Consider the following 22,631-nt stretch of genomic DNA (forward strand, 5'->3'; position numbering starts at 1 on the left):
TGCACTGACACAGCTACACAAGCTGCACTGTGACACAGATACACAAGCTGAAGCCTTGACTGTTATAGTTGCCTTCTTGAATCTCCACAGATGTGGCAACTGATGAAATCATAGATCAAGTACAATTCTAAATGTACAATATAAATCTTGAAAATTATGCTCTGCCTATAGCCTATATCTTTGCTCAAATGCAAACCTGATTTTTTAAAAATATTATTTAGCAATATTCTGTCAGTTTGCAATGTAGATGGGAGGCTAGGCTGTTATTTGCAGCAGCTTTGGATGTATCTCTAAGGAATGCAGGTCTCGCCTGCAATTTAACTGACCAAGACTGTACTGTGACACATAAGCCAGAGTCTTCCATCCTCGTTGACAGCTGGGATTTTCCAGTGCTACTGAAAGTGAATGCGGTTTTGGCTGGAATGCCAATTTTTCCATTCTCACTTGCAATAGGTCCTGCCACAGATGAGAGCGGAGAATCCTGCCTATAGCTTGGGTTAACATTTTAGGAACGCTCGTATGGCTGTTGAATTGTTTGTTTTTCCTTTCTAATTACTAATTTGGTGAAAATTATAGGGCTTGTGTGAGTGAAAATAGGGAAGTGCTGGACTCAGGGCTCCTGTTAAAAGCCTCTGAAAGTTAATGGGATAGAATATGGATTGTGATATCTCAATCTCTGTGTTGTACAGAGAGAGATGCAACACAGCGCTGTGAGAGGTTTCTTTGCCCATATCTTTGCATCACCACTTATTGGAACGCAAATTGAAAGCAGAAACATCCAGGAACTGGGATCATCTCTGCCCACCACACTATAAAGGGAGAATTACTGCACCCGGTCCACTATTCCAATTCGGAATATCATAGGAGGAAGTGTTTTACACCACATACTTTTACTAAACATCAGTTGTAAATCATAAACACTAACAGGGAGGATAACTATAACTGTACATATATCTTTGTGGCATTTAAGATTCTGGACAATTCTTTTAATGCAGTTTCTCAAATTTGAATCATCGATTTCTTGTTATAAAAAAAATTTGAGTTTGCCATCCTTGACTTCCTGCCTTAAGTGACATGTCGCGCAACTTTATTGTCACACTTCCTGCAGCAGCAGGAGAAAGAGATATGAATAAGTCTGTGGGCCCTTATATAGTTCATCTTTCCAATTTATCGGTCCTTATTTGCCATTCCCTGTTCATCTGCCAGGATAAAGCCTTCCCTATCTGGGAACCTGGCCAGGGGTAGACAATACCCACCGATTTGCACAATAGATGAAAGTATTTGAGTCTGGAGACTCAACTCTGATCCTCAAGACCAAATTGTGTGAATTTATAGAATAACAGGATAAAAGCAAATTGCAGCGGATGCTGGAATCTGAAACCAAAAGAGAAAATGCTGGAAAATCTCAGCAGGTCTGGCAGTGTCTGTGAGGAGAGAAAAGAGCTGACATGTTGAGTCCAGATGACTTGATGTCAAACCTATTAGAGATTCACAGGTTGGGCCTCACCATTGCTTTTGACAGTAACTTGATAATTCTGATATCTTGAACTTTTGAAAGGAAACTAAGGAAAGTTTACCAGCATTGTTTCTGTTCTTGCTCGGTCTTGCATTTCAGTACATATAGTAATAATACAGCGCCTGCCTGCTTCTTTATATCCATTCATAGGAATGCATTAGAGATATTACTACACACTTTATAGTGGATTAAAGCTAGACTCCAGATAACCAAAGAGGATAGATAGTGCATGGCTTTTCTCCCAAAATAGAAGGATTGTAAAGACAGATAGCTGCGCATTTGTGACCAAGACAATAGTTAATAGATGGTGCTCCCTGTTGATGGTGTCATTGGAGCAAAGCTTTGTACCCTAACAGCAGGAACAGTGCTACACAAAGTATCTGCTCTCAGGCTATCTATTCAGGGTGTGTAGTAGGGTATCAGAAAGTGATTGAGGTAAGATTAATGAGAAATCAGGATTTTTCCTGTCTGAATCACAGAATCACAAAATCACAGCTCTGTTCCTATTTGAACAAACTATTTGTTAAATATAATAGCCATTATGACATTATTTTTGCTTACCATATATTATTAGCCTGATATTTGATTCTTCTAGAAAACGTAAGCACCACAGTTTCAAATAAAGAATCACCCCAGCTTCTGATTCCCTCATTTGACTAAAGCTGATTCCAGGGATGGATTTTCCTGTTTGGGGTGGAGTTTCAATGTGAAGGAAACCAAATCCATTTTCCTAAATCAGGATTCAATTTGTGAGGCACATCGGATCTTGAGGTGAAGCTACCATCCCACCAGCCCAACCCAATAAGAGAGGGTTCCTGGTACTAGAAAGCGATGCTGCAGCGCTGGAAGAGATGATGAAGGACTAGAAAGGAAGAAACCCAAATATGTAATTAAAGCTCTGGTAACGGCTTTGCTAGGCAAACGGTGGCACAATGGTTTTAGCTCCAGGGGTTCAATTCCGGCCTTGGGTGACTGTGTGGAGTTTGCACATTCTCCCCCTGTCTGTGTGGGTTTCCTCCCACGCTTCAAAAACATGCAGATTAGGCGGATTGGCCATGCTAAATTGCCCCTTAGTGTCCCAAGATCTGTAGATTTGATGGATTAACAATTAGTGGGGTTACACGGATAGGGTGGGGGAAAAGACATGAGTAAGATACTGTGACTGATGAGAGCCAGTGCAGACTCTGCACTGTTGGGATTCTATGATAATGATTCTGTGAAGTACTGAGTCTAATCTGGAGGGGAGGAGGCAGTTTCAAGGATCTTCTACCTCTGCCTGATTCCGGCAGCATCACAGTGAAGAATTCTGGGCCATGAATCAGAGATAGCAAGGATTTCCTCAATTACCCACGGTTGAAAGAATGTGACAGATCACTCAATGTTTAATGGTGACAGTACAGGGATGTAGGACCATTAATCCAGGTTTGTTTTGCAGTGGATATGAAATGCTTGATTGGAATCAAAATTGGATTTGCAGTTTTCTTTTGCCCTTAAGAGGAGAGATTTATTTGGTTTGTAGTTTGGATTGTAACCTTTCAAAAGTTACTCTTGAACAGGATGAGTTTGCATTGTGTGTGAACAGACTTACAACATCCGCAAATACCTGGTGCACTTCATACATTATCCTAATTTATAGGTGAGCAAGAGGTCAGAGTCAACCTTGAAGAGGAATGGGACTTGTTGGGCCTCATGGCCATTTCATGTTGCATACAAATTAGGAGCAGGAGTAGGCCACCCAGGTCCTCGAATCTGCTCCATCAGTTCAATAAGTTCATGGCTGGTCTGATTGTAACCTCAAACCTACATTCCCATGTTGTTAAAATAAAAACTCTGTTCTCATGTAGTTTAGGCAGTTTCAGCTGTTATTCCTTGTGTCTTCCAACTTCACTCCATGTAACATAGATTCTGAAGCAAGTCATAATATAACATTATTTTAACCCTAAACTTTAAACCCTTAAAAGAAATTTAATCAAGATCAGGCCTTTGAAATTAAAATTCATCATTGTGCAGAGCAGTGACATCACATGGAATTGATTTGTAGTCATTGCAAGTCATATAACATCAAGGCTACTTCTACCTACATTGAAAAGCATGCTTATTTCCTCATCTTTTCCCAAAAATTGTCAAAGGGCAGCTGGAGATGGTGTCCTGACTTTAAATCTGATGGTTGCTTTACTGCTGATGAAAATTCAATGAAAACCTTTAATAACAAACACCTCAATATCAGAAAAAAACTGGACAATGTAAGAGATTAGATATCTGATTTATATTCTAATTACTGACTGATAGAATGAAACTCTGTTTAAGATGGATTCTAGGCATGTGTTGATTGACCTCCACAAACCAGCTAATTAGATTCTCAGTGCTTTGATGTGATGTGTTTTACACTGTTTTAAATTAAGTTCCTATATGTTAACTTGTGAAGTTCTGCTCTGTTTTAATCTCAGGGCCTTGTTTTCACTAACTGATTGTATTCTTTTTCAGCGGTCGCATTCATTATAAGGATATGTACAGTTTATTGCGTGTTATCTCACCCCCTCTGGGCTTAGGCAAGAAATGTCCTCATAGGGTGGCTTGCAAGGTTTGACTTCCACTAACCTACCAACCTAAGCATCAATGAATGAGTGTGCTTTCTCTTTTTTTGCATTTCTTGAAGTAGAATGTGCAGGAAAATGCAGTCACCTAGAGAAAATAGCATGGAAATGCACTGACCAACCTCAACCTCAGCCATTGCTGCTTGTCGTAACCAATATCACTCGGCATCTTGGGTATAGTAGTGTTCATTACTGTAGGGACAGAAACTGCATTGACAAAGACTGGCATCTCCTCACAACAGGCAGAGGACTTTTTCCATCAAGACTAAAAGAAAATGCTCTCTGTATTCCTATGCAATATTTTGACATTGCATAGATATTGGGTGAATTTCTGCAATTGACAGACCCATTAAGAATAACCTTGTAATTTTTTTGTTTTTGTTTGTTTCCTTCCATTTTTCTTTTCGTTCGTCTTGGATACATCTCCTTTTTGCCTCATTTCTGCTACAAAGTGGCCGCATCAGTTACACTGATATGTATGAGATGTTGAGACACATGTCTCCGCCCTTAGGCCTGGGGAAGAAATGCCCTGCGCGAGTTGCTTATAAGGTAGAAATGTGTCCTTAGTGTTCAGTGTGTCGGAGAAAATCTGTGACCTTTGAACTGTTAGGATTAGGGATCGTGCAGTCCAAAAGAAGTGGGAGGAGTCTGAGAGGGTTGACAATAAATGTGATTTACCTATTAGTTGATGGAATACTTATCCAAAAATCATACCTCAATTTTTTTAGCAAGATTTAATTTATTGCCCAAACTCAATTACTTTCTCTTATTTGAAACCACTATTTTCCTCCTACCTGCAGTATTTGATCTAACAATTGGTTTTTAAAAATTGAGCAAACAGCTTGCTTTTGGGTGTGATATTGGGCTTTTCCTTTGCCTTTAGCATTTACAGATCTTGTTATCAGTGTGTTCTGGAGAAAAAAACTCACTACATCTCACAGGGCCAAACTGTCTTGGGTCCTTTCTCCAGTTTTTATATTTTTAGTAGTCCCTTTAGATCAGTCTCAGAAGTTCACTGCACCAGAAGAACTAACACGCAATCTGCAAATGTGTCAATCTTCCTTTTGGAATCTCTGGTGGAAGATGTATTTTCATATAAGAATAAGGGAGGGGAAAATACCCCCTCTACCCCCAACAAACCAATCTGTTCTACAGCCACTCAAGTTAGTTTTATCCAAGATCTACTTATCCTAAATTGAACAGCAATTAATTACAGTGAATGTAAGTCCTTTGTTCCCTCCAATTTTCTCCCATCACGTTTGAGGCACACTTAACCACCACAATACAAATTCCAGTCTTAACACTCCACCTGGGTGCCCACTCTTTGCGGATAAACCAGGTAGTAAGTGTTGGCAGGCTATTTGACTCACGGAGTGGTGAGGGTCTCCACAGCCTAGTGGCCATGCCTTCAATTGACATCCACACACATGCATCGTCCAGCACTAGTATGACAACTTTGGCTTTTCCCTATGTTGGGGATAGTGAATTTACTCAGTTTTTCCCATCAGAGATCAGCTGATTCAACACATATCAGGGATGGAACCTGAGAACTTGCTGAACTTTATGACACAGTATCTGCAGTAATCCATACATTTACTCACTACCTGAACCTTTAAGGATCATGTTACATGATTCTTTTAAACTAGTATTCGGATCCCAAATCAAAATGCCCTGAAACAAATTCTCTTGTTTTGTTACCTTCACAACCAAAGACAGAATTTTTCTATCTGTCACAGCAAGCTTCCCCTTCAGTAAGTCTTCATTTAGAATGTGTTCACAGTTTCACTACAGATAAGAAGCCTCACATGCAGTTAAAGTTTCCACACATTGTGGCCCAGGACAATCCTTCCCCTGAAGAGTTAGGAGAAGTGAGATTCCAGAGAAGCTGAGAGATCTGAATGTTGCACAGAAAATGCATCATCAAAGTGTCACCACTCTACCATTATTGCTTTTATATTTTGAATGCAAAGCCGAGTTTAAATCCAGCCTTCCTTAGCTTGGTGTAACCTGAATCAGAAAAGAAAAGTTCATTGATTGACGTGAATAAAATTTTAAAAAGAGTTCAATATAGAAAAGTTGTTTTACAACAAGCACACTCCCCTTCCTGTGGGTTGCATGATTGTTGTGTGTTTCAGAGAGGGCAAATCAATTTCTCTTCAGGTATTCAGGCTGAAGATTAGAATTTTTACAGCACTAAATAGTTTTGATTTTCAAGTTCACCTCTGACCGTTTAACTGTTACTAACTTTTCCAGCTTTTACCTATTTTCTTTCTGTCAATGCAGTTCTAACCTGTATTGGTCCCTTTTTCCTACATAATACACCTGGTTAATCACCTGGTATTTTCTCCTCTCTCTCTGTCCTGCATGCTGCAATGTAAAGATGTGCCAACATTAATAGGCAGTCATTAGAAAGTGGGCAAAATACAGTACTGTTGAGATTGTCCAAAACTAAAACTTACCCTTTACCAATTTTTCTGATGCTTTTATACGTGGTTTCCAACTATCTATTTCACAGCATTTTAATGCTGAAATCAACTCCATTTATTTATTTGCTTACAAGCACTGTAAACTATGTTTGCCTTGATATTAGGAACTAGATTGCCTCATGATTGGTCGTAGTGGGGTGTTTACTGCAGTTAAAGGTTGAAATGTTGGCACATCAGTGCATCCATCTCAGTCACGGTCCCCCACTGAAATCCACGTAATCCAGCCCATATGTCCCCTTCTCTTTTCCAGCCATACATAACCTCTCTTTTCCAGCCCATGGATAATCTTTCTTTTATGTTCCTTATTCCTCTCCTAATTTCAACATTTTCTACCCCATTCTTGCCTCAGGATGGCACATGTTTTCAATTTTTAGACAACAGAATGGATGTTTAACAAATATTACTATTTAATACCATATGTCCTCCTGCAAGCTGACTAGATAAAATATTCATACTCCATTTGTGGCAAAGATACTCTTGTTTTGACTTGGGGACCCCTGCATGCCCCATGGAGCCTTTCATCCATGGCCCTCACCACGCTCTCTAGGCCATGTGCCCTGCTCTGCTGTGGGATATCACCAGAGTTGGAATCCATAACTTTGTCTTTATTGTGAGGCTGTAAAGGCCAAGGAATGCATTTAGATTGGCCTTCGTAGGGCAAAAGAAAGCAATTTCGTATAGACCATATATTTTAAATACTGCTACTCCTGTAATTTTTATCTTCCATTCCTGTGGGCCTTCACTTGCCTGCTACTCAGTGTTGCTCATGACATCAGCCCTTAGCACCTGAATAAAGCACCTTAAAAAGACCTGAATAATTTTGGTACGAATTAATGTTTAATGGGTCGTGTAGATTTCTGCAAAATGTGTCCATAATCAGAAATCTGGGATCAAGTATTTGATAATGAGGTGAGAATGGTGAATAATCCTGCACTTCCCTTGAACCAATTAATCCTGTCTTTCACAAGATTTTAACCCTGGGCATACCCCTGTAAGTGCCAGGGCATTTGAGTTAATACCGTTCAGGTTCTAAAAGCTGAACCCCAGCAAATACTTGAAACTTAGAGAAATAAATCCTCAAAGGGGATGCATTTACCCACTTTCTAACAAGGATGATTTAATTACAGCACAAACTGTTTCATATAAAAGTTGTCTGATTTCAAGAAGAAATTATATATAGCTCATCGGGCTAAAGAGATCAAGGGATATGGGAGGAAGGGGAGATCAGGATATTGAATTTGATGATCATCCATGATTCAAATGAATGGCGGAGCAGCCTCGAAGGGCTAAGTGGCCTACTCCTGCTTCTAGTTTCTATATTTCTATACATCTATAAATAGTTGCTTTCAACAAGGTCAAGGTTATTTTTTACAAGTTGCAGCTGCAAATACAGCTGGCCTTTCCTTGGAACTGCAGGACAGAAAGATTTCAGGAGCCTGACTTGGAGAAGTCAAGATTGGAGGGTTTTATAATCAGGAGAGATGAAGTAGATATTGCAACGGTGATAATATATAGTGATGAAACCAACTGTGGATTTTATTGCTCAGTTGAGGGTAATATGGGACCAGTTGAGGGTAATATGAAGATGTGAACTTGTGGCTTTAGCCTGCACCGAGCAATTTCTCATGGGGAAGCTTCAAACATGCTGTTACTGTCTTTGAGAAAGTTGTGGAATATCTTTGACTTGCTGTCTGATGCAGCTAAATAATTAACACAATAACAGGTGCAAAGGGAAAAGGCTGCGTAATGTTAGCATACAGATGGAAGCTGGGCCATGGATGCAGCTAACAGCAAGCAGTATGTAAACTAGAAATTGAACACTAGTTAAAAATCAAAACTTGGAATGTGCTGGACATGATAACGCAGACACAGTAGAGTATTTTCTGATAAGTGTGTAACCAATAAACAGCATTACTCATGAGATGGAAGGATCAGTTGTACCAAAATTGAAGGAGGGGTTGAGAAGTCTCAAGGATATTATTGGTAACTGTACAAGATGGTCTTGATGCTTTAGATAAGATGTGATCAATGATTCAAACAGGGAGTAATGGAATAGATGGGCTCAAGTATGTGGGGCTGTAGGAAGAAAGATCAGTGGGGGGAACACCATCAGATAGAGTAGCAAAGCAAGAGATGTAAAGCATAATGTAATGTGAAAGGTGGGCAGTGTGAATGATAGAGACCAGAAAAAACAAAAAGAGTATGTTTTTGATTGTGGTACCTTTCAAGATCAATCAGTACACATGTAGACACAGGAGGTGATTAACACAGCAAATGTTCCTTGTTGCTATCACAGTCAAACTAATGAGAAAACATGGATCCTCTCTCTGATCACAATCCACTGGCTTATAAAGTACAGCAAGGCAAGCAAAACATATAATACATAACAAGGATTGCAAAGGGGATTGGGATAGAGTGAGTACTGAAGAATGATAGACTGAGACAGCAGCTGATTTAGGAATTGTGACTCAGAGTAGTATGCTCACAGCTGGGCACAGATTGTAGTCTTGAATTACATTTATGCATCATAGATATCATATAGAAGACCTTGAAATGACAGAGTTTAGAGCATGCCTGATGTGTTGTCAGTCACAATACATGGTTATACATAGAATCCTGGAATAGTTACAGCACAGGAAGTCATTCGGCCAGTTGTATCCATGTTGGCTCTCTCTGCAAGAACAACCCAGCTTGTCCCACTCCCCCACATTTTCCCTGTAGCCTCGCAATTTTTATCCAACCTTTTTGAAAATCATAATTGAATCTGCTTCCACCAACTCTCAGACAGTGCCTTCTTGATTCTAATCATTCCTAAAAACTGTAATTCTAAACAATGCACAAGACACATAATTTTCCAAGTAGGAAATATGAGAGTGATGCGTCTCTGTTTATTTAAATATTAGTCAGAATGAAAGTAAAGAAAGACCGTGGTTTGCCTGATAGTTCCTAATCTATGTGGTGGTCAGTCTTGGCTGCTTCCAAGTTGATATTGAGGGATACTTTGTTTCCTCTAGAATTCCAAATTCCTAGGTTTTCAGCTTGATTCTTTGCTTGGGAAGGAATCTGTCAAAGGTGCAGGTATTGGCTAGTCAGTAACTCAGGCTGATCTCAGACCTGCAGTATGAGTGGTAATTCTTACAGCAATCAGCAGACAAGTAGCAAAATTGATAGCAAACTGACTACAAAATAGAAAAACAGAGCGGGGGATAAAGATAGTTTCTCGGACTAGCAGATTAGAAATGACGAGGATTGGTGCCAGTCCCACTGTTATTCACCGATTATTCAAATTTCCAGATGATGCTAATTTGCGGGGGTTTGTCAATACCGAAGAAACTGTTACAAGAAGACATTAATAAACACGCAGAATGGATGTGCAAATACTAAATTGATTTCAATACCAATAAGTGTGAAATGGTGCATTTTGGTAGGAGGCATTTGGATGCTTGCAATATATTCCTTGAAAAATAAGAGTCCATTTGGTATAAAGGGATTTAGGGTGATTCACAAATCGTTAAAGTTAGGAAAGCAGGTTAATAAAACCTTAAAATGTTAACAATGCAGAGTACATTTTTAGAGGAATATGACTGAAATACAGGGAAGTTATGTCAATTGATTTAGAATATTGGTTAGACCACATGTAGGAGTGCACAAATATAACCTCCATCTTGCACAAAAGGCTATAGAAGCGCTGGAGAAGGTGCAAAAGTAGATTCACAAAGATGGTACCGGAACTGAGAAGTGATAATTATCAGGGATGGCTGAAGAGGAAACAGCTCTTTTTCCCTAGGTCTCTACAGTGTCCTGATGGAGCTCTTTAAAATTTTCAGGTGTTCAACACTTGTAGGAGAATATGAAACTAGGGACTATAAATGTAAAATAACCGTTAATAAATCAAATTGGTAAAGCAGGAGAAATTTCATTAATTAGGGAGTAGTTAGAATTTATTGCTGCTTTGAAAGAGTTAAGGCGAATTGCAGAGCTGCATTTAATGTACATGAGGGAGAAAGAAATAGTAGGATATATTGAGAGGGTGAGATGAGATAAGGTGAGATGAGCCATTATAGGCCTGTTAGGCTGAATGGCCTGTTTCTGTCCAGTAAATTCTGTGAAACTCGATGGCGAATAGCAACTGTGATCCTTTCTCTAGACTGTTCACACAGTCCAGCCTACTCATTCAGTGAGTCTCACTCCAAATTCACCAGGAAACTTCAAGGTAATGTCGGTCATTTTGTTAGGAATGTTGAAATTAGACTTGGAAGCACATCAAACCTGAATTGGAAGACAGGGCATGTCAAATTTGAAAGCAAAAGAAACAAAATAATTTCAACTTCAGGAAAGTAGGGATTAGCAATGGGAGGTCAGCAGGCACCATCTTGCTTGTTTAATGGCATAGATGAAATTAATTGGAATATAGCAATGGCATCGTATAGGTAAAGGTTAACCAGCTGGAACCAATGCACACTTCAGCTACCAATGTTGGTCATGCTGAGAGGTAGAAATAGAAAACAGTGGAACAGTTCAAAGGGAGGGAAAATCTTATCAGGTCAATGGTGACCCAGGTCCTAGTGCCCAGCTTTGGTCCAGGGGCAGATTTTGTTTGTCCTCCCAGCAACAACATTGGAAAGAGAGGGATTTCATACTCATGAAGAGCATTTCTAAAAAAATCCGCTCCTTCGTTCTTTCAAAATATTCCAACATATTTACTGATAGCTTATCATTTGATTCCTGATTGGTTAACAACCAGTGCAGTCTGCTAACGTCAGTACAGATATTTACATACAGCATTCAGTGCACTGAGTCAGACTCTCAAAAAGCTGTAAAGAGTGGTTATATGAAGGTGTAACCATGCATTGCTAATGTCACAATGGATTATTTAGCTCTGTGCCATGTGATGGCACCAGCTTTGGCCTCCCCTTTGCATGTTCCCATATCCCACTTAATTAATTGAGTTTGAAAATTCATTCAAGATGAAAAATCATGTTTTTTACATAGGTGGCAAACTGATTTTGCCATTGTGCCCATGCCAGGGGCTATCAGAAAGTGTGTGTCTATTTTGTTTTGTTTATAGGCAAGGACAATGCACATATATAAATAGAATGCACATTAGTTTAGGTTACCAAAGTGCCTAGATTACATTGCTGTCATGGTTTAGAAATTACTCCACTGTATATATTTAGATCATAGCCGATTAAGTTTTCTTCAATTTATCTACTCCCCACAGCTGAAGTGTGAGGATTTAAAGTTTACTCCAAACAATAGTTAATCATATTATGCCAGTCTATTTTATATTAGACACCTGGGCAGAAGATAAGGGCTGATATTTGGTCACATTATCCCTCAGCATATGGAATTGTTGGAATTTTCCAACTGAATGCCAGCTTACTGATTCCCCTCAAATATACCAGACAGTGCAACTTAAGTCCTCCATTGGTGTTGGGATGTCAGTCAACACTACATTGCAACTGGGCAGTCCCAGAATCAAGTCAAATCAAGGTTTTCTTGTCATTGACTTATCATCTGTATCATGTTGAATGCTCTTAGAAAGATGGAATTGCATTCTTTGGCATATCAGGAATGGGACTGGACCTCAGAAACAGGCTACAAATTTTTGTACTTTGAACCTTGCAATTTGAGAAAGGCTTTTTGAAGGAAGACATCGGAAGGGAATTTGAAGGGAGATGACAGTACTTCTAACTGAATACTGTAAATTCTAAAAAGGCAAATCTTCCATTCAATTATATTCTTATAATTGCTTAATTGTTCCCCCTTCTTGATATGATCTCCCTCTTCCCCATGCCCCTTTCTGGCTCACCACAGCTGGGATTCTGCAACTTGTTTGGAAAGAGTGAGAGCAACCTAGCTGGCCCCACAGCAATCTCTGCTTACCTCCAAGCTAAAAGCAAAATACTGCTTTCAGTAAATACTGAAATCTGAAATAAAAAATTCTGGAAAAACTCAACAGGCCTAGCAGCAGCTGTGGACAGAGAAACTGTAGAATTGTTTGGTGGGATTTTGCTGTCCCCCCATAGTGTATTTCATGGCAGCAGGAGGCAGTGCACCACTCACTGGCAGTGGGATCTTATGGTTCCGCCATTGTCAACAGGGGTTTCCAATGAATACATCCTTGGCTGCTGAGAAACCTGGTGTGGGGGTGCGCTGCCAGTGGGACCGTAAGATTCTGCCAGTGTAAACGCCCGCAAGATTTCTGCGAATGTTTTGAGTCCTTATGACTTCTTCAGTGTATACGGACTCGAAATGTTAATGTTGTTTCTCTGTCCACTGAGACTGCTAGACCTACTGAGGTTTACACTGTTTTCTGTTTTTATCCCTGATCACCTCTCCTCCTTTCAGGAGCTGTCCTTCCTGTTCGCTCGAAGCGCCTCTTAGGGCCCATGATTCAAATCAAAAAACTGTTGATGAGCAGTAGTGGCTGATCTTGTTTCTTACCCCAGTAGAATTATTCCTCCCATCTTGTTCTTCCCTGGGTGATCCAAGTTTAAAAATGTTCCCTCCCCATTCACTATTAAGCTCTCCACTCCCCTCTGTTCCATACCTTGTGTGTTGACCCTTTACATAACCTCAGAAATAAGCAGTCCAGTTAGTATTTTAGCTGTTTCCACAACTGAATAATATCAAACTATGATTAATTACTCCATGAACCATTCTGTCTGTGATCCCACATTTTGCTCAGCCAGCCTCAAATAAGCATAAAGCAGAACATAGGTATGTTTTATATTTATTGTATTAATAAGACCAACCCTTCCCAATGAGTTCTCAGCCAAAAGCAGGGCTACCCTCCCTTGGTTAATTACTCCCCCCATTGTAGAGCTGCAGTATAGACCAGAAAGATTATGGGTTCAATAGAAATATATAAACAGACTTCTGATTGCAAAATTGAAGTAGATCTAAAAGTGAAAAATAAAACTAAAAATAGCAAAAATAAATAATCCCAAAATTAAACATTCATAGAAATAAAGGTAGACTACTATAGATGCTAGAATCTGAAAGAAAAACAGAAAAATGCTAGAAAGACTCAGCACATCTGGCATCATCTGTGGAGCGAGAAAAACAGTTAACATTTCGAGACTTTATGGCTCCTGAAAGTTAAAGAGGGAGAACTGTAATGGATTATGTTCAGTATAAGAGAGAGTGGAGCAATGGATCAGAGGACAAGGTCAGTGATTGGTGGGAGTTAGGAATGATAGCAGCGAAGATGTGCATTAAACATTCATAACCCAGCTAGCTTGCAAAAACTCCACAATTTGTGGCTAATTCCCCAGTGAAAGTCATGCAAAGTAACACAATATTCACAAAATCAACTCTCAAGAGATAAGGTATTGAAATGGAGCCAGGCTAGCCTCTTCATTTTGGTTTGCACAAAGAACTTTATCAATACAGATCAAATTTCCATCTTCCTGCACCACCACCGAGTGGATTCCCATTGAACTTTTCTCCCTTACCTTCCCATGTTTACATTTTCCTTTGTGATTATTTTTGTTATATCCATGGGCTTTTCCTGCTGTCCTCTAATCCTTTCTGACATTTCCTGTTCTTCCAAACAATGCTGCTTATCTAGAAATTCTGTGCTGATGGGAAGAATGCTTCTGTAACATCTTTCAATGTCCCCTAATCTCTGAAGCGATTTTTGAGGTACTATATGTGTGAACAAACATATAGACCTTATTCTATTTTACCTATATAATTATAAAGCCCACCCATTTACTCATATTTAGAGGCGATTTCCTTAGAGTAGTGCCCAGCCATCTTTATCTGCTTCACCAATGACCTTTGTACCATCATAGGGTCAGAAGTGGGAATGTTCATGGATGATTTCACAATGTTCAGTATAATTTGCAACTCCTCGTAAAGCAGTGTCCATACGCAGCAAGACCTGGACAATATCCAGGCTTGGGCTGATAAATGACAAGTAACATTTGCACCACATAAGTGCCAGGCAATAACCATCTCCAACAAGAGAGAATCTAATCGTCATCTCTTGATGTTCAATATCAATGTCATTGCTGAATTTAATCAACATTCTTGGAAGAGAACACTTTCAATTTGCCTTAATGAGTGTAGCTCCAACTACTTTGACCATCCAGAACAGAACAGCCCACTTGGTTGGTCCCCTATCACCACCTTAAAAATTCACTCCCACCACCACCACCACCAGTGCAATTTGGCAGTGTACCATCTACAAAATACAGCAAGTTAGCAAGATCCTTCAACGGCACCTTCCAAATCCACTGTTACCCAGAAGAACATGGGCAGCATATCCATGGGAAAACCACCACATGTAATTTCCCCTTCAAGTCACATTCCATCCTGATTTAGAATTAATGATCGTTCTCATAGTTGGGAAGTTGAATGCACATTAGATAGTGTGATATGATCCACCTCAGGAGATGTCCAGAGGTGTGATCCCGTGTCCTATCTGTGTCACATGGTAGTGCAGTAAGTTCAATTATTCCTGAGAGCAGACCTCTGAGTCATGACATTGTTTGGGATTGTGGTCCTGGATCAAAAATTAACAACACTGTAATGAACAGGACCTGGGTACCTAAGAGAGTTACATCTTGCAGCACAAATAGCTTGATTCAGCCAGCCTCCAAATTTTCTGTGTGCCAGATCTCACATTGGTTAAGAGCTTTTGAAAATAATGATCACATACTTCTGTTGATCAAGACTGACATACTGAAGACCAACTAGAAAAGTGAAATTGACAAACTGAAGACCAACAATTCCCTGTCCTAACTTCAGTGTTTATAGGAACACAGGGTTATGACTACAGAGATCTTTGCATCATTGTACAGAAATAGAAATGTGTCGGTAATGCAATATATAGAAATCCTTCACAACCCTAGGATACCACTAAGGAACCCAAGTTGGAAGATGTATGTCTTAAGTGAGTGCCACTACTCCTTAAATTCAGCACTTTTTGATTTCTGGATACTTCTTCAAATATCTCTGCCATTTTCAGCTCTCACTGTCTCATCCTCCCTCTCTATGCTGCCTCTGCCAACCTTCTTTTCCCCATTATCTCTGGCACACTGTCTCCCTCCCACCATTATTTGCATTACACTTTCCACAAAAATAACCTGCAAACCATTTCATAGTTTCCAGCTTTAATTGTATCAAATGCACAATCTTTGTCCATCCCTAATACACTCAAGAACCTCTGGATGCTGCTATTAATTATCCTTGAATAATGCTCCATTGCATTGAGAGAGCAGATTTTGAGCAATAGCATTTATAGCATAGCTGTGAATGAAACACAATATCTTATCCTTAGAAGCTTCTGTCTGAACTTGACTGCACTGCTTGTCCTGTGGGGTACTTGTGCTGCATGCTGCATGCATCCGCATCACTTGTGTTTGTTAACTGGATGTCAGTACCTCAAGTGGAACTGGGAATGACCATTGCATTGTTTACTGTTCCACGGATTATTTGTGTGCATCGTGTCAAATTGCAATGATGACCTGCATACTTGCATCTGTACACAAATGGAATGAGCTGGTTGACAATGGTTAAACTAAAATGAAAGGAACCTCCAAGTGCTTTGCGATGACTCAGCCAAACAGCAAATGGTTTGGGCTAGGTTTGTTGTGATTGGTTCCCTGCAGAGGCTCTTGCGAATGGATTTACCGGTTGCTGATGACAACAGCGTACACTTCAACTCCACGCTCATGGCACTAATTAGGACAGCCTTGGACATCAAAATAGCAAAAGGTACAGTGTGGATTTATCTTTTGTCATGTTCCTGCAGGCCATAGTCATTGGCTAACAAAGAAAAGTTTGTGAAGATTTTTACATACTAGGCGTCCAATTATTTCATGTTACCACGTAGATGAAAGATGGGGCATTCATTTATTGTTTGGAGGCTCTACTGACAGGTCTTTTTGTTGTGTCAATGCCCCCAAAGGGGGTTCACGTCTCATGTCCATAACCTAGTGCAAGGGTCAATGATCATTCTAACCTGAAACGCCTTGCCACAAGTCGAAAAATTCTGAACCAAATACTTGCCAAATTGGCAAGTGTCCCTAGTAGAATGCATAATTTTCATCAATCATAGAATATGTGTACTAAATTATTATATCAATAGAAAAAAATTGAAAAAGATCAAAGTTAAAACAGGCCTAACTGAATTATCACAGATTTTGAATTTTTTAATGTGATCTTGTTAGTAAACTCATCTTTAAAACGAACTTTAACTTAGATGTATAGAATTAAGATAATTGTGTCAACAATTAATTCTCACAATAAAAAGGCTTTGAATAGCACATTCGTAATTATTTAACATCTCAGCTATATTGAAACAATAATGATCACAGCTGTAAAACCTATTCTTCAAACTAAACAACAATGATGTTAGTCTCCCACTTCAATAGATTTAGAGCACAGTGATACCTTTCATTAAAATGATCATCTGAAACTGTAAAGTGCAGCATCATGATGAGCATTTTATCCCCACAGTAACAACACGGCTCCTACTTTTCTTGTCTTGATTTTGTTTAGGCTTTTTTCATGTTCATAAAATCCAGCCAGAAAGATTTGTGGCTACAAATCAGGTGTTTGGAGTCACAGCTTGCAGACCCCTGATCTAACCTGACAATTCAGTCAAATACTGAGGGAATGCTGTGTTGTGGGAGATGCCATCCTTTAGATACATAATTAACCTAAGACTTGTTGTGCCGAATGCTTCAGGTGGAGGGTGCCCTGGTGCCATTTGAAGAAGACTGGATTGTTCTTCTGGTGCCCTCCCTCGGCCAAAGCACAAAAACTCAGACTTAACTGATGATTCCACCTACTACCATTTTTCAGCTCTTGCCATGTACACAAAAGGCATTACTGCACTTCACATTAATTAATTACTTCTGAAAGATGCGTTAAGACACTAAATAAAAGTAAGTCAGTTCTTTCCCAGGCAGGGAAATATCTAGCTTCCAGACCTCTTTCAATTTCATTCTAACAACAACTGCCAGAAACTTTAGGGAAGCTGTTATGATTCTGCCTCCTTCATTATGGGAAATTATAACCTCTGCTCAGCATCTCTCTATTCCAACACACCTCGTACTAATCCACCCTGAAGAGGCAAATCATAGCTTAGATTTGTGTTTGATGCACAAAGGAGGTGCTCTGTACCCCAATACCAACTACTTAATTTTAAATATAAATATAGACACCATCATGGTTATGTATCACAACTGCTTCACTTATGTATTACAGACCGCCAAGTAACATGGGGAAGCCTTCCCTCTGTTCTCTATCCATATGAAGAAGAGGATAGGGGTAGCACGATGGCACAGTGGTTAGCACTGCTGCTTCATAATGCCAGGGACCCAGGTTCAATTCCGGCCATGGGTCACTGTGTGAAGTTCGCGCATTTTCCCCATGTCTGCATGGGTTTCCTCCGGGTGCTCCAGTTTCCTCCCACAGTCTAAAGATGTGTGGGTTAGGTTTATTGGCCATGCTAAATTGTCCCTTAGTGTCAGGGGGATTAGCAGAGTAAATATGTGGGGTTATGGGAATAGGGCCTGGGTGGGATTATGGTTGGTGCAGACTCAGTGGACCGAATGGCCACCTCCTGCACTGTAGGGATTCTGTGATTATCATATGGCGCATAGAGGAAATCTTGCTCCATTGTCGTTGCCATAAAAACATTTTTACAACGATTGCAGCCTCATTAAGACTCCAAAATGTTCTACCAATCTGTTTCCTTATTAGGAGGGGCTGATAAACACCAAATGGACCGAGAGTTGAGAAAGGAGATGATGTCTATCTGGCCGAACCTCTCCCAGAAGACAATTGACCTACTAGTGACGCCTCACAAATGTAAGTGCATTATTATTAGAGTTTCCATTTCTCCTGCATCACTACTTTACTCTTCATAATGTGCCAACTGGAAGGACAGGTTCCTGCCATGTCACTGTCATTGCTATGTGTGAAGCAGGTGAGCGGCACTACTGGGAAAGAGTCAGAGTGATTTGCACTTATTAATTTCATCTGGTGTTGATCCTTGGTGTTGACAGAGTGGAGCCAGTTATCAAATTTTGTCAACTTCTTCGATATGTGAAAATTAACAGATTTTAGAAAATTGAAAGAAGCATGAGTAAAAATTTACTAAATGTTTAGGAAAATACTACATACAGGGGGAAGGTGTAACCAACAATAAGCTCCAGCTCATTGTTTCAATTTCCTAATTCCTCCTCTTGTCTCAATCTTTCTGCCTGCAGCAACTGATCTCACAGTGGGGAAGATCTATGCAGCTATGATGATCATGGAATACTATCGACAAAGCAAAGCCAAAAAGCTCCAGCTACTCCGTGAGGAGCAGGTACTAGCATAGTGGAGGGAAATGATTGAATCGCAAATGATGTCATACTGTCCAAAAAGAACAAAACAAAGAATCACAGAGAAAGAAAAACAGCTTTCCTTAATTTGCTGTGCTTCCAATTCTGCTTGATGTATGTTTTTTACGCTTTCCCATCCATGCTGTTTCGCTTTAGATGTCACAGTAATAGAGAATAGAACATTTTTAATAGCACTAATTTCCCAACCTGGTTATTTATTTTTGCATCTCAGCAAATCTGGGGTATACAAACTGTGGCTCATGGGTCATACGTGGCTGGCAAGTCCTGGCAGTACAGCCCATGCAGCCTCATGTTTCAATTTTCACACATTTCTCACTTGCTGGTTTGTTCTGTTCGAATTTTTTGGGCCTGGAGTTTCGGAAAGGGCTATCCTTGCATTGTTGCTCTGGGAACATGAGGATCTGTTAGCATCAGCAACTTGAGATATACCAGGAGCAAGAATTTTAACTTTCTATATGGTTTATGAGGATCCATGTTTACAGGTCATGAAAACTCACACTCCTTCCAATACTCTTGCTGGAGTTAATTAAAATAATGGATATACGTTTTTTTTTGCTTTTATTATAAATATTTTTAAAGTTTATATGGGTGGATAAAAGCACCATCACCTCAGTGAAAAAGTGTTTGTCAAATAATTACTTTTTGGGACAGTTGAAAATCAAGGAGTTCAAAAATACAAAGTGTGTTTCAGCAAGAAAATTAGAAAAAAAAGTTTCCTTTTTATGCCCATTTTGAAGGAAGGAGTTTGCTGTTTAGTATTGGTTGAGCCTATCGGATATCAGAAGTTTATCAATATCTATTGTTTAAGCAATCCCTTGCTTTCTTCAGGAAATATTGCCTGGAGGTTTTCCATTTGTTCCCTGCTGGTTCCTTCCCTGCCTGTCTGCCGCATCTGGCCCCTTTTTGAATTTATTTTGAATGCATTGTGACCTTATATCGTTCACGTGAATGAGAATGAGTCAATTACTAGACTCAGCCTTAAGTCTATACTCTGCCCATGTAGTGTTAAATTTTTGCCTACATGATCAATGTTATAACTAGAAACATCAGGTTTTAGAAATAAGTTCAACACCAGCAAGCATTAATTGTACTCAAAGCACACATTGAAGCAATGGCAATAACACTTATATATACCAGCATTTGTATAATACTAGTTGGTCTCCCTTGACATCTGGAGGTGGAGCACAGTTGCAGCATTAAGCTGCTATGAATAAATTGTACTTAACCTGGCCTTAAGGTCACTGCTCAGACACTTTCTGAGATTTTATCAGACAGATCCTGTGGTCAATTAGAGGCTAATTGTTGAGGGATGTTTCTGTGCATTAGCAACTTACAGTTTCTGCTCATGAGGAGACGTCAGTTTAAAACTACAGAAAATTAGCATTTTTGGTAAGATTTTGACACTTTTTTGCTATCTGATTTTTTTGAGGTATTTCAAATGTGGTGGATACATGTTAACATATGGTTTTGAAAAGTGGTAAGATTCCATGTTCCCAGTAAGTAAGAGGTAATGCTGTATTATAAGGACATTCTGCAGCTTTAGTGGGGTAGGTATTTAACTGTTAAAGAATTCTAGAAAAGTGAACTTGTGGCACTTACAGGTCAGGCAGTCAATTAAGAAACTGCAGTATTAATTACAATACATATATTTGTTTTTATTATTTTTAACTTTGTAATAGAGAAAAGCTCAGAGGAGCAATGTTCCTCATAATAGCAAAAGCATAGAGCTAAGAAAGGTTATGAAGAGAAAGAAATTGGTTGTCAGAGGTAAGTATGAGATGCCTCATTTCTGTACTGACAGTGCTCAGCTGAGTAACTGATTATAGAATAATCTGCTTCTAAATACTGGTTCCTTCTTCATTAAGTCAGCTGAAAAACTTTCACACATCAACTCTTCATATGGAGGGCTAGGCAGATCCCTTGGTTCTCAGTTTTGTTTCAGGCAGTGTATTGTTATTGCAATAAACACCTTAGGTTATAATATTTTTAGGAAGGAGCAAATAGAAAAGCAAATATTGATAGGTACAAATGGAGAAGGGTGAATGGAATTACTATAATGTTAACCAGTCACTTTCCTTAAGCAGTATACTTGCACGCCTACAAAGATAGAACTGTTGTGATTTATGAGTAACAAGTAAATGAATTAATTGTGGAACCACACCAGCAGAATAAATATATAACTGATTAAAAAAGCAGCTACACTTCAGTATGCTGTAGATAAATAAAGAAGTTACATTGAAGAAGAGGGCATAAAAATAAGAATTACAAAAATGTTAAAAGGACAGTGATGTATTGTACAAATATATAACTGGAGATTTATTGAATGTGAATTGGGATCCTTGAGAGGAGAGGGTGGTGAGGCTGTAGGGGATATGCCAAAACTGACAAGGAGTGTTTACTGAGGAAAATATTCTACATTTCTATAAGAAAAGCTCTGAACTGCTTATTAGCAAAATGACGGCTGATATAATAAATTAAAGTGTTAGGGGAATTAGCCAAGATAAAGGATGACAAAATATCATAAATTAATAGGATGCATGTGAGGATCCTGAGGAAAATAGAAGATAAAATAAGTGGCCTTAACCAACATTTTGTTGCCAGCTCCCCTGATGTGATATTCTGTCTGCAAGCATCCTGAATTTATAATGCATATCAGATAGATGTTGGCCCTATACCCAAAGACCTTCAATACGGTGAAATGGCTACTGGCTGATGACCTGTTGAGCCTTCATACTCCACGTCAAGGACCGCGGCAGGTGAGATATGAAGATGTAGGTGTTGAAACTAACAACTGGGAGATAATCGTTGAGGGCTGTGGTTTCTGGAGACTGACTGTTTGGAAGGACATTGAAGAGACAAGCAGAAACATAACGCTCAGCTGCCCAAGAAGATGACTCAGAGAAAGCAGAGACCAGCCAATCGTGCACCTTCTGATGCAGCATTGTCTTCCTCTACAGCAAATATCGCAGAGACTGCCATGTCAGGACGAAGTTCCTAAACCACACCAGGCAATACTTAACACAGAGTTGGCCACAATGGTGAGAACCATGGTCTTGCAAGACAGAAGGCTGCTGCCATAGGTTAGATTTAAGGGAAGTAGTAATATATCATAATAATTGGAATAAAAAAAATACACTGTGCGGTTTTGGACTAGGCAGCAAAAAACAGTGAAGTCCCATCTTGCACTACATTAATTGCCTTGGGTTTTATTGTTGACCTCTTATCTTCAAGCTGGATGTGATGTGGCAAATTAGTTGAGGTTCCCTCTGCTCACTGTTCAGAGAATTCTGGACGCCTGAATGAAGACAATGGGACTTGGTTATCATACACTGCAAGATCAGATACCCTGCTTGTACTGATTGCCTATGTTCATGTTGAAATATAGTCACTTGGAAGCAGTACTTGACAACAAGCAGCTATAAAACCATGAAGTTAGAACGTTCAGGAGAACAAGAGAGAAATTCGAGAGAGGTTAAAGAAAATTGCAATATTTGGATCGTCACGTTGCTTCATATTAATTATGAAGCTGTCAAGACAACTTCCCAAATGTTTAAGACTCTAATAAAGCATCTTTATTACTACACAGAACATTGTTTACATTATCCTGTAGTAGTGAGATATATAACTATTACTATTATTGTAAAAATGACTTGTACTCTGATCA

General features: G+C 39.4%; 1 protein-coding gene across 7 annotated transcripts in view; it reads left to right on the plus strand.

Moving 5' to 3' along the window:
* Positions 1-22,631, plus strand: part of LOC145361110 (voltage-dependent P/Q-type calcium channel subunit alpha-1A-like) — a 649,898-nt gene that overhangs the window by 550,036 nt on the left and 77,231 nt on the right. For all 7 annotated transcript variants that reach the window (XM_080216715.1, XM_080216708.1, XM_080216713.1 and 4 more), the window contains 4 exons: positions 4,001-4,097; positions 16,220-16,325; positions 18,321-18,428; positions 18,830-18,930. In XM_080216715.1, the coding sequence (XP_080072841.1) occupies positions 4,001-4,097; positions 16,220-16,325; positions 18,321-18,428; positions 18,830-18,930 (412 nt within the window). The remainder of the gene's footprint in view (positions 1-4,000; positions 4,098-16,219; positions 16,326-18,320; positions 18,429-18,829; positions 18,931-22,631) is intronic.

Source organism: Carcharhinus amblyrhynchos, chromosome 33 (assembly GCF_965287045.1).
Source record: "Carcharhinus amblyrhynchos chromosome 33, sCarAmb.v2.hapA, whole genome shotgun sequence".
NCBI classification, from domain to species: Eukaryota; Metazoa; Chordata; class Chondrichthyes; order Carcharhiniformes; family Carcharhinidae; genus Carcharhinus; species Carcharhinus amblyrhynchos.